This window comes from Nilaparvata lugens, chromosome 1, assembly GCF_014356525.2.
Source record: "Nilaparvata lugens isolate BPH chromosome 1, ASM1435652v1, whole genome shotgun sequence".
NCBI classification, from domain to species: Eukaryota; Metazoa; Arthropoda; class Insecta; order Hemiptera; family Delphacidae; genus Nilaparvata; species Nilaparvata lugens.
Genome location: NC_052504.1, coordinates 2,845,365 through 2,857,816, shown reverse-complemented (window position 1 = coordinate 2,857,816; position 12,452 = coordinate 2,845,365). Strand labels below are relative to the sequence as shown.

Sequence of the window (12,452 nt, the reverse complement as noted above, 5' to 3'; positions counted from 1 at the left end):
GTGAGCAGACCAAGATGGAACCAAGATGGGGTTTTTGTTGGGGGTTGGTGAAGTGGGGCACGCTATTATGACGTCACAGGACGCCATGAGGGGGGGCGTTGTGCCAGGGGGGTCTGTGGGACGCCCCATTGGTCCCCCGCAAAGCGACACCACGCGTCCCACAATCATCCCCCCAAAAGGGGCTCCCTGCACCCCCCACAAGCCACCACGCGCAAGAACTCAGATTTCGTTTCTGCTTACCTCCCTTTTCCTCGCAATCTTCTACCTCCCCTTCTCTTTCTTCTACTTCACCTTCTTCTTTCTCCCCTTCTTCTCCTACCCTTTCTTCTACTTCCCCTTTTTGTTCTTCTTCTTTTTGTTCTTCTTCTTCTTCTTTTTGTTCTTCTTCTTCGTCTTTTTCTTCTTCTTATTCTTCTTCTTCTTCTTCTTCTTCTTCTTCTTCTCCATCATCTTCATCTATTCTACCTCTCCTTCTTCTATGACCCTCTCCTCCTCACAAACACACCTACCTTCTTTCAGGGTGGGTCTACACCTCCATCCATTACCCCCCCCCCACCAGGAAGCCCGCGGCAACCATGATTAAAATCATTGAACTTCTTTCTTTTGCTTTCTTACTCCCACGCTGTCGACTCCTTCTAATTTGAATATCTCTGTCTTTCACCATCTTGATCTTAAGATCAATTAAAATATCATCACATTTCTATATCATTTCTTCTTTCTGATTCGTGATTTGAAAAAAGGTACTAACTATATTGATGCTTTAGTGAGGTCCACGTTATAATGGCAGTGTTTGATTAGCAAGGTGTAGCTATCCTTGTCTATCATTCCACAAAGCGGATAGCGCTATCTCTTTCTCGCTCTGCTCTGTCGCCAGATCATCTTTTAACAAATGTAGAATTGGTAATCAATTAACAAAATATTTTATCTTAATTATGAAATTATTGAAAAATATAATTTTACACTTAATGAAATGGAATTTCTCATTTAAAACGAGAATGAACAGTTAATATTACATCAATAAACCTGTATCAGCTACCGTCAATAATTTCATAATTAAGATGGAATATTCTGCTTTTTAATTGATAATTCTACATTGTTGAAAGACGATCTGGCAACAGAGCAAAGTGAGTAAGAGATAGCGCTATCCGCTTTGTTGAATGATAGACAAGGATAGCAATACCATTGCTAATCAAACACTGCCAATATAACGTGGACCTCACTATAGTAGAGAACATAATTGACCGAGCGAAGTGAGGATGAGGCGACGGTTTGGCATTTCTCTTAATGTTTAAATGTTTAAATGTTTATATGTTTATATGTTTATATGTTATATGTTTATATGTTTATATGTTTATATGTTTATATGTTTAAAATATGTTTATATGTTTATATGTTTATAATTATGTTTATATGTTTATAATTATGTTTATATGTTTATATGTTTATATGTTTATATGTTTATATTTTTATACGTTGCGCATTTACGGCGGAACGCGATAATATATTTTCATGAAATTTGACAGGTATGTTCCTTTTTTAATTGCGCATCGACGTATATACAAGGTTTTTGAAAATTTTGCATTTCAAGGATGATATAAAAGGAAAAAGGAGCCACCTTCATACGCCAATATTAGAGTAAAAATCAGACTATAGAATTATTCATCATAAATCAGCTGGCAAGTGATTACACTTGTGAAAGTCTATTGCTGTATTTCCATAAGGTCTATAGTTTCAATCAGGTACTTGTGGATGAGAATACTGCGTGAGGTCTACTGTTCACAGAACTACTAGTAAATTACTATGATATGCTTTTGTGCAAACCGATCCATAATATTCGGCTTCATTCCAATTGACAAAAGATATCATTCAATTAAAAACAATATTATTATTTTTTTTCCAATCATTATTTAATTTGATTTTTTACCTTTTTTGCAGGCATAGCCCACCAACTAGGCGTAGACGGAGGACCCTGGGCAGGGGCGTTCGGCCGGGGGGCCCTAGGGGGCGCCGGTTACCCACCTCACTACCATCACACACACCCCGCACCACCACACCATCTACAGCACCCGCACGCTCACTTCCCGCGCATGCTCGCGCTAAGTTCTGCGGCCGCCGAACAACCTCTGCTTACTTCTCCAAGAGGTTAGTAGAATTTACAAAAATAGTAAAATGCAAGAAATTCTTCAAGAAAAATATAAAATGAAAGAGAATTATTATATTAAATATCATATTATATACGATCATATAATAATGTTTACTAGTGATCAATGATATTTGCAGCTGCATGATATTATGTTACAGTCACTATAACCATAGAGGAACAATAGCATTAATAGATATCCCATGGTATAGGGCGTTTATGTCGCAACTTTTACTGTAATCTCAAGCCGATAGTCCATGTAGTTCTTTCCCGTGAAGCTTTATGACGCTGGAAGTCTCTCATATCGTGTCGTTCATACAATCCTCCTTGGTCAAAACAGTAAAAATCGAAAATAATCGACAGTAATCGGCTTGAGATAACAGTAGAAGTTACGACATGAACGGCCTATACCATGGGATATCTACTTACGCTATTGTTTCTCTATGCTATAACATAGCTTGGAGAGATAGGCAACAACAATATCAATTATTATTCAACAGATTTGTTTCAATTTCCTCGTATTCCTCTTTGTTTCTTCTATACATCATAATTTTTCGATTATTTCTCGTAATTTTGTTCGTTCCAATGTGATAATTATGATATGATGATGGTTTCTTGACCGATATTTTGAACTGCGTTGTATCAACTCATAGTTTTATACAACGACGTGTGGTCAATTATTCAAGTGAATCTTTGTTTACTCACATACTCTCTAACGGCAACAATCCATTTCCTGGCAGTACCTCTGTTGGATGTTTTCTTTGTAAAGCCAGTTACACATAGATCAATATTTGGACGTTCTATTTTATACAGTCCTTAAAAATTCTATTGGATCAAACAGGTGATGTTTGTCAAGTTCGGTTCAATCTGGTAGAATTCATAAGTCTGTCCTTGTGAAATCGATGTAAGTGTAACTGTCTTCAGGGAGAGCAGATGGGTTGGGTTTTATTATGTTCCTCCTAACCAAGAAAACATTCAACGGACGGACCTTAACAACTGTTGAAAATGGACGCATGCCGTTCGAAAGTCTGTTCTCCTCTTAGTAAGTAAACAATATGCTATTCTACTTAAATAAATGACGTCATTTTATAGAATATCAAAAACCATTTTATTATAATATGATCATGTCACGATATCAACTCATCCATCAGACTCGGGTCACGTCGTGTCACATCAACGTTAGTAGACAGAAGGTTGATCACTCACAGGTGTAAGATTCGAAGTGGTGGGGGGAATGCCAGCGTGACGTCACGTGTAGTAAAAATGTGATAGAGTAACCACACTGAGCATACAGTTTATTCACTGTATCTTCAAATAAATCGTCGTTTAATCCCCTCAAGATTGACCTAGAACTTAAAAATTCTCCATACTTATAGCGAATTAATCACCGATTCTAATGATGTTGTTTAAAATATCAAGTTAGTTGAACTTGTATGAATAAATTGAAGTTGAAAGTTTTTCAAGAATCTAAACACGTGACACGAAAAAGTTAATAAGCTGGAAAAGCGTTGGTAGACAACGTTATACTATTATAATTTCAGATTAACCCATAAAAAATCTTGATAAACCAATGCATTTCAATAAAACAATAAACCGATCCCGATAAATCCAATGAATTTCATTCATATAAATGCACTGAACACATGCTGGTATCGAGCACATATTCTACAAGAATCAAAATATCTCATCCCCGAAATTCACAAGCTGATGTATAGCCAAACTACAAATTCTCCATACTTATAGCGAATTAATCACCAATTCTAATGATGTTGTTTAAAATATCAAGTTAGTTGAACTTGTATGAATAAATTGAAGTTGAAAGTTTTTCAAGAATCTAAACACGTGACACGAAAAAGTTAATAAGCTGGAAAAGCGTTGGTAGACAACGTTATACTATTATAATTTCAGATTAACCCATAAAAAATCTTGATAAACCAATGCATTTCAATAAAACAATAAACCGATCCCGATAAATCCAATGAATTTCATTCATATAAATGCACTGAACACATGCTGGTATCGAGCACATATTCTACAAGAATCAAAATATCTCATCCCCGAAATTCACAAGCTGATGTATAGCCAAACTACAAAATATAAACACGACCTAGAAGATAAAGAAACCTTAAGGGTTTGAAAGGGAAGGTTAGGAGGTGGGTTTTTTGCTTTTATATTGCAAAATGCTTGTATTATTCAAATGTTTTGATAATTATTGTAAAGCAGAAACAGAAAGCTTGCATGTCAAAAAATGTTTGTGTTATATAATTTGACTATATGCCACCGTATGATTTTCAAGAATGCGATATTCTGCCTACTCTGTACTACAGCCTACGTCACGGCTGCAGTTCCCCCACTCCAATTGCATTTCAACTTAAATACTATAGATGAGTGACCAACCTTCTGTCTACTATCTTTGGTGTCACATCACTTCCTGACTAGTCAGTGTAAGATAGCTTGGAGAGATAGGCGACCACAATATCTAATATCGGGGCACCGAGCTTCGCTCGTTATTTCCATTTATCGATAAACAGATTCTCTAAAATGATCGTGTTTATATTTCACAGCTGGCTATACGTCAGCTTATGAATTTTGGGGATGCGATATTTTGATTTATCACATACTCACTCGCTCACTCACTTTTTTACTATCCACAGCTGTTTCAGCCAAGGATGAATTATCCTTTTAATGTCGTTCAGCGAGTTTTCCCAAGGATAAGACCTAGTGCAATGGAGTTTTCATATCATAAACCTACTATCTTCTAAATTTCGTGAAAATCGTTTTCGAGATCCGTTGAACATGAATAACCAGTTTCAAAAATACAGAAATTGCTCGCTTAATATAATAGGATAAAGGAAAGAACTGGCTTATTACGGGATAGGAAATACACGAATGACGCATCAACACGTCTGAACTGATTAACTTGAAATTTTGCATATAGATTTTTCATTTACCGAGGTTGGTTATTTCAAATAGTTCAAGATCTCTGTCGAATTTTCCATTTGTCAAGTTTTTAATTAGACCCTTGCGGAGCACGGGTTACCTGTTAGTAATCATAATCCAACAGATTTACTTCAACTTATTCACATTTCTCTATGTTTGCTTCATATATTTCATATTTATTACACTACATTATATTTGCAACTCTTGAGAGACATTTACTGAAGCTAACATCTCAATTTAATTGTATTTTTTCTATTTCTTTTTCTCAATTTAATTGTATTTTTTCGATTTTTTTTCAGTGCCAGAACTAGGCCGCTCCCCCTCGCTGGAAACCCTGGGCCCCATCAGTGTCACCGTCACCCCCCCGGCAAGCAAAAGTCCCCCCGCCAACGACCAGCCATCAGGCCTCGGCCTCCTGACCACCGGCAGGCGAGCGAAGCGCCCGCGCCTCCAACCACCCACCTCGCCACGATCTCCATCCGAAGATTGTCGACGAACATGCACTCCCCCTCCCACCATTCCAGCACCCCCTTTCCATCACTCCCCGTTTTTCTCGCTTTTCCTCAATGCTCCTCTACTTCCACCCTCACACTGGCTCTATCCGCTGCACCCCTATTCAGGTCTACAGTTCAGGCAAAACCTGAATTTTAGTCCTCAACCTGCACCTGAAAGTCCAGACTCTAGGAAGACTCGTACACCTGAGGGTTCACCTGAAAATACACCTGACGGTACACCTGAAGGGGGCAACACACCTGAAGGCTCACAGTCTTCACCCATAGATACAACGACGTCGCCTAGGCCTAGTAAGAATTCCGATGTGTGGAGGCCTTATTGATCTCGCAAGTGTAGACGTGTTAGTAAAATACTTTGAACAGTGTTAACCAAGACTTATTGATCTTGGCCAAGACTTAAGACTTAAGGCCTTATTGATCTCTCAAGTGTAGACGTGTTAGTAAAATACTTTGAACAGTGTTAACCAAGACTCTTAAATGTGAAAAATTCCAATAAATATATGTTACACATAACCTAATTCACTGTGAAAAGACTATAAATGCATGTGAACAATCTCTAAAAGATTGTTCTCTAAAATCAATCTCTAAAAGATTGTTCTCTAGAATCAATCTCTAAAAGATCTAAAATTTTAGACCATGTTATATACAAGACATCAGTCATAGAGTTATGTTCATGGATGAAGGCCTTGTAAGAACTATGATGATTGTATGGAGACCTTATTGATCCCACAAGTGTAGACGTGTTAGGAAAGTACTTTGAACAGTTTTGACCAAGACTCTAGGATGTGAATAATTTCTAGAACATGTTATACAAGACATCAGTCATAGAGTTATGTTCATGGATGAAGGTCTAGTAAGAACTCAAATGTGTGGAGGCCTTATTGATCCCATGTTTTTGAAGTCTAAGACTTTAGAAAGTGTTAACAAAGACCCTAGTATGTGAACAATCTCTAGAGCTTGTTATAATTCAAGACATTAGTCATATGTTCATGGATGAAGGTCTAGTAAGAACTCAAATGTGTGGAAGCCTTATTGATCCCATGTTTTTGAAGTCTAAGACTTTAGAATGTGTTAACAAAGACCCTAGTATGTGAACAATCTCTAGAGCATGATTGTTATAATACAAGACATCAGTCATATGTTCATGGATGAAGGCCTAAAAGAACTCTGATGTATGGAAGCCTTATTGATTCTGCAAGTGTAGACGTGATAGAAAAATACTTTGAACAGTGTTAACCAAAACTCTAGCTTGTGAATAATCTCTTGAACATGTTATACGTTATACGAGACTCAAGTCACTGTGCAAGACAGTCATGGTATAGACTGAGGAGATTGTTAGCTAAGATATTGATGCTAATTGTTGACTCAAAGACTTTTAAAATGGGTTAACGAAGACCCTAACATGTGAACAATCTCTAGAACATGTTATACAAGACATCAGTCACTGTGAAAGACAGTCATGGTAAAGACTGTGGAGGTTTTAAGCTAAGACCTTTTCATGTGGACGATTTCTAAAACTTGTTATTCAAGACATAAGTTATGAAGTTATGTTCATGGATGAAGGCCTAGTGAGAACTCCTATTTATGGAGGCCTTAATGATCTAGTGTATGTATTCTTATTGATAAAAAACTTTGGAAGTTTTCACCTACTCTCTGCAAAATACTCTGAACAGTAATTGAATAAAAACACAAATATGTTGTCAAATTCTACACTGTTTTATTTGGTACACGACCAAGGTTTCGTGACCACACCCTTCACATTTTCAAGTTGACTAAAGCTAAAAGGTTAAGGTAAACATTGAACATTAAAATATTTCAATTATACAATTTCAATGTTCAATGTTTACCTTAATCTTTTAGCTTTAATCAACTTGAAAATGTGACCGGTGTGGTCACGAAACCTTGGTCGTGTACTAAATAAAACAGTGTAGAATTTGACAATATATTTGTGTTTTTATCCAATTATGGAACGGTTCTACAATATTGACAATGAATCAGTCGAATTTTTACTTTGAACAGTGTTAACCAAGACTCTAGAATGTGAAAAATCTCTAAAACGTTATAAAAGACCCCATTCATTGTGAAGACTGTGGAAAGTGATAATAATTTATTATGACTCTAGCTTCTGAACAATTTCTAAACATGACATACAAAACTCCAGCTATAGTTTTATGTTTATGAATTAACACTAAAAAAGTCTTCAGTTACAGTCTACAGTCAGAGAGTGTAGATTGTAATTATTATAAAATGTATTTTATCTGTCTACAGTCTACAGCCTTGTTAATACAACATAAGAGAGTTGATCAGTATACTAATGTGGATAATATTTTGCAAAACCTGTTAAACCAGTTTAAATTTCACTCATTTAATACAAAGATCAACTGAGATAAGTGAAAAGACTCCATGAATAAAAATTAGAATGTCAATAAGCCATAAAAGTGTACCGATGAGTGAAAGACTGTTGAAACTCCACTCATTTAATACACAGACCAACTGAGACAGATGAAAAGACTACCTGAATGAATTAGATTGTCAATAATCCATAAAAGTGTACCAGTAAGTGAAAGACAGTGAGAATTGTCAATCTGGACCTTAGATGATATCTTGCAACATTAGTCTCGTAAGTTTAAAGTCACTGTTAATGTTCAAGATAAACGGAGGAAATTTGAAATAAAAGTTATCTACCTAGAATACAACGTATTCTAGGTACATTGCAGCGTACAGTTACTGCATTGAGTGATTTAGTAACAACTGTAATACCGTCTTCATTGTACAAAAAATGTTTTGGTTAGAAAAATACATTGATACCACGCTGTATCCAATGATAAAAAAATCTTTCTCAAATTGACTGTAAATGTATATTGAATTTATCAGGGTGTAAATACATAATCTATTGTGTATTGAATATTATATGACGTAGTATACGAAATTAATTTTGGATGTCGAATAGGTTATAATAATGTATTTAATCCATCACAGAATCTGTAAAATTTGCAACTTGAATCATGCTGTAATAAAGTACACTTCATCTGACAAATCTTCACAATTTCAACCGATGATATTTTATTTGATTAACATCACAATTGATATACTTTTTTTTGTTTAATGAGTTATGTTTCAAAGTTTATCATCATGATTCAAATTATATGAATGAGCTTGAAAAATCTTATCTAAAAAAAAATGTTGAGGAGAATATTTCTAATTAATTAAACTGGATCGACTATAGCTCAACTGGTAATGAGGGAGAATACAATCTGAATAGTTGTGAAGGTAAATACATGAATAGATAAAATAAATAAATACATAAGAAGGTGATATTCTGGTAGTTAACACTACTGATCAAAAATGCTAGAAGGTTTCTGACCACAGATTCATTCAAGAGTCAGAGATTGGTTCCTTTTGGAAAATACCAAAGGTTGATAATATTGTGTAACAACCAAAACCGGTATTTCGTCTTTGAATAAATATGTGTTTAGACAACTTCTAGTCTCTTTATTCAAAATAAATAATACAGAATTCCGATTGTAGAAGCTTCTTTTACTCAATACCTTAATAACGTCTTGATCAATATTAAAGTAATTGATACAATACAGGGTTATCATAAAAGAATGGTGCGGTTTCGAACATTGTTTAAAGAAAAATCAAATTACTTACAGTTAATGTTTTTTATTCACCTAATTTGTCGTTTGAAACAGTTTTTTTACATGATTTATAACTTTAAATGAGTGCTCCCTTAGTCGCTCGACAAATGTCCAAACGATAATAAATTTCTCTCTTAACATTCGATAACATTTCTTCGATTATGGTTGTCGTTGGTTCTTTAATCCCGTTTTAAAGTGGTTCAGCTCGCGATTTCTTGTGAATAAACAATGTTTTTGATGTAAATTTACAAGAAAAAATCTACCTGAATCACTTAAAAACAGGATTAATGGAGCAATGTCAACCATAACTAATGAAATGTTAGCGAATGTTTGGAGAGAAATTGATTATCTTTTGGATATTTTGTCGAACGACTGAAGGTGCACATATTTAAATTTATCAATTATGTGAAAAACTGCCTGAGACGACAAATTAGATGAATAAACAACATCAACTGTAAGTAATTTGGTTTTTCTTTGTTTGGTTTGTTCGAAACCGCACCATTCTTTTATGATAACTCTGTATATCGAAGTATGTTGATCCAGTTTTGAAATTTTCAGCTCTATTTTGAAAACAATAATTTATTTATCTGAAGAATTGCTATATTATTTGACCAACCACTGATTTAGAACAATTTCAAATTCAAAGGATTCAGCACATCCTGTGTAAAAAACTATTGTATCTTCATTACCGTATTGTCACCTGGTATGTCAGATTATGATGTAGCAAAACTTTCAATTTTCATTCATTCATTTATTGGATAGATAATAATAATAATAATATCATGTGACCTGGCTGGCTGAGGTCTGGTGTCAGAGTTTTCAGGTCGCAACTGATCAATTTCAGGGCTTCTGACATGACCTAACGACTGCTTTTTAGGCAGCCGGGACCGACGACTTAACGTGTCCATTCGAAACACTTTTAGTAATATTGGGTAGATCAAAAAATACAATAACCAGAAAAAACAGGCTATTTCCCAAAACTTTTTATATTTCTAAATTTTGTCTTAAATCATCCAAATATTATGTAGGTTATGTCAATTTTAATTTCTTCACCAAATCATTAATCTTGAAATCACAAATCAAAATAGAACAAACAATATGTATGATCTTGAGGTAGAGTAATTTTTATTTTAAATTGAAGTAAATTTGAAGAAAATTCAAAGTAAAGATTATTCAATTTTGTTTTCCATCACGAACAGCTTATTATTAAATCACTTTTTGCTATTAGAAAAAACGACTAGCAGTCAGATATTTTACAATAAATGAATCAATCACTCACTGTGACAACGAGATCTTTCGGCAGGTCCGCCATCTTCTTGGTTGTCAACCAGAGACAACTTCTTGAGACAACCAAGTTGACAATCTCGGTGTCACAGTGAGTGATTGATTCATTTATTGTAAAATATCTGACTGCTTGTCGGTTTTTCTAATAGCAAAAAGTGATGTAAAGATTATTTCTTCAATCTATGGTATGATCTTGTAAATTGATGGCATTTAATCTCTATGAACACATCGAACTCCATGTTGGATTGTATGAAATTATGTATCTATGTAAATATTTGTATGTAGTCCATAAATTAATTGAGAATTGTCCTCTGCAAAATTACCGTGAAAATAAATGTGTACTTAATGATTCATGTGGATTTTTTTCTTCTCAATCCTGAAGGCTTAGTTTATATCATTTTTAATAAAGGTGATGGTTTATTATTGAAAATGATCGCTAGACGATCGAAAGTACTTCAGTCAGTGAGTTAAAGTTTTGAATTATTCACTTAATATTTGACTGCATGTCGTGTTTAAATACAAGGAAAAAAGTGTATTTATAATAATTTGGTTCTGAATAACATTACTGGTTTTTCACCTATATACACTGCTAGTATTATTTCAATAAATAAGCAAATAAGTACTTAGCACTTGGATAAATAATACTTCTTCTTCAGGGGAAAAAAGTACTTGTAACTTGGCTGAAATGATCTAGGAAGTTGAGAATAAATAACATTTCCACCGTTTTGAATTAGAGCTGCAAGGCGATTGGCCGAGCCGACTTGTAGCTGACGTCATGCTCTCAGCCAATCAGAAGTCACTTAGGCTCCGCCTCCAAGTTTCTAGAGGCGTCTGATTAGTTGAGGATTTTCTAAAGACTGCCGTACTTTATTGAAGAACAGGTAAACTGTGAGGATTAGCTCAATAGAGAGTAATAGTAGTTCTGTGAACAGTAGACTTCGCGCTCAGTAAGTTACATTGACCTGTTGTTATGATTTCTCAGAAATTTATAAATAATATATCAATTTAAAATGTCTAGAAAAAATCCTAAATAAACATAGAGCTTTCTGTCCTATCGTACCGTGACGTCTCGTCACGGAATGTGAGTGTGAGCGCTGTTATCAGGTCTGGCTTCGCCAGTCCAATACGCCAATCCAATCAATACATCAGAGAAAATTCGGTGTGTTGAAATTAACAAAATAAAATACCATAGAGCTAAAATCCTACATTCTTCATTTCTCATTTTTCATGATTTTAGGAATCAATTTCTTTTCAATAATATTCGTTGCAATTTTAATCATCAGATTAAAAAAGAAAAATGTTCTCTATCAATAACTCCAATTTAGAATCATGGCCTCAGCTTATGGAAAGACAAAGTTAGTAGACGACTGTCTACTAACGTTGATGGAAAGATACATTTTCAAGATGTTCGATGTTTTTGTACGGGTAGTATTATAGTCCACTAGATAGCTGATTTATTATGAATAGTTCTAAATTCTTTTTTTACGGTAATATTGGCGTTCAAAAGAGACTCCTTTTCCTTTTGTATTGTCCTTAAAATGCAAAATTTTAAAAAACCGTATGTATACGTCGACGCGAAATTCAAAAAGTAACATACCTGTCAAATTCCATGAAAATATATTGATGCGTTTCGCCGTGAATGCGGAACATAAAAATAAACTAAAATTTATAAACATATAAACATCCCGAAGAGAAATGCAAAACCGTCTACTTGAATCTCACTTCGCTCGGTCAATTATTGATATATATTGATATACAGAGTGAGTCATTTGTATGGGAACCCTTCAATAAGTTGGAGACTGTTGTAGATACAATACTGTAACTTTCAGGATAAGATATGGTCAAATACTCCACCCTTTGACGTACAACTGAATTTCAACCCCTCATAAGGGGTGACTTAGGGGTCGTAGGTCGAATATTTTGAATGTGAACACC

The 12,452-nt window shown here is 34.8% G+C and overlaps 1 protein-coding gene across 2 annotated transcripts in view; it reads left to right on the top strand.

The window, feature by feature from the left end:
• Nucleotides 1-5,960, top strand: part of LOC111056533 (runt-related transcription factor 3-like) — a 72,627-nt gene extending 66,667 nt beyond the window's left edge. For both annotated transcript variants that reach the window (XM_039427478.1, XM_039427468.1), the window contains exons 4-5: nt 1,936-2,142; nt 5,380-5,960. In XM_039427478.1, coding sequence (XP_039283412.1) covers nt 1,936-2,142; nt 5,380-5,915 — 743 coding nt within the window. In that variant the 3' untranslated portion in view covers nt 5,916-5,960. The remainder of the gene's footprint in view (nt 1-1,935; nt 2,143-5,379) is intronic.
• The last annotated feature ends 6,492 nt before the right edge of the window (nt 5,961-12,452 follow it).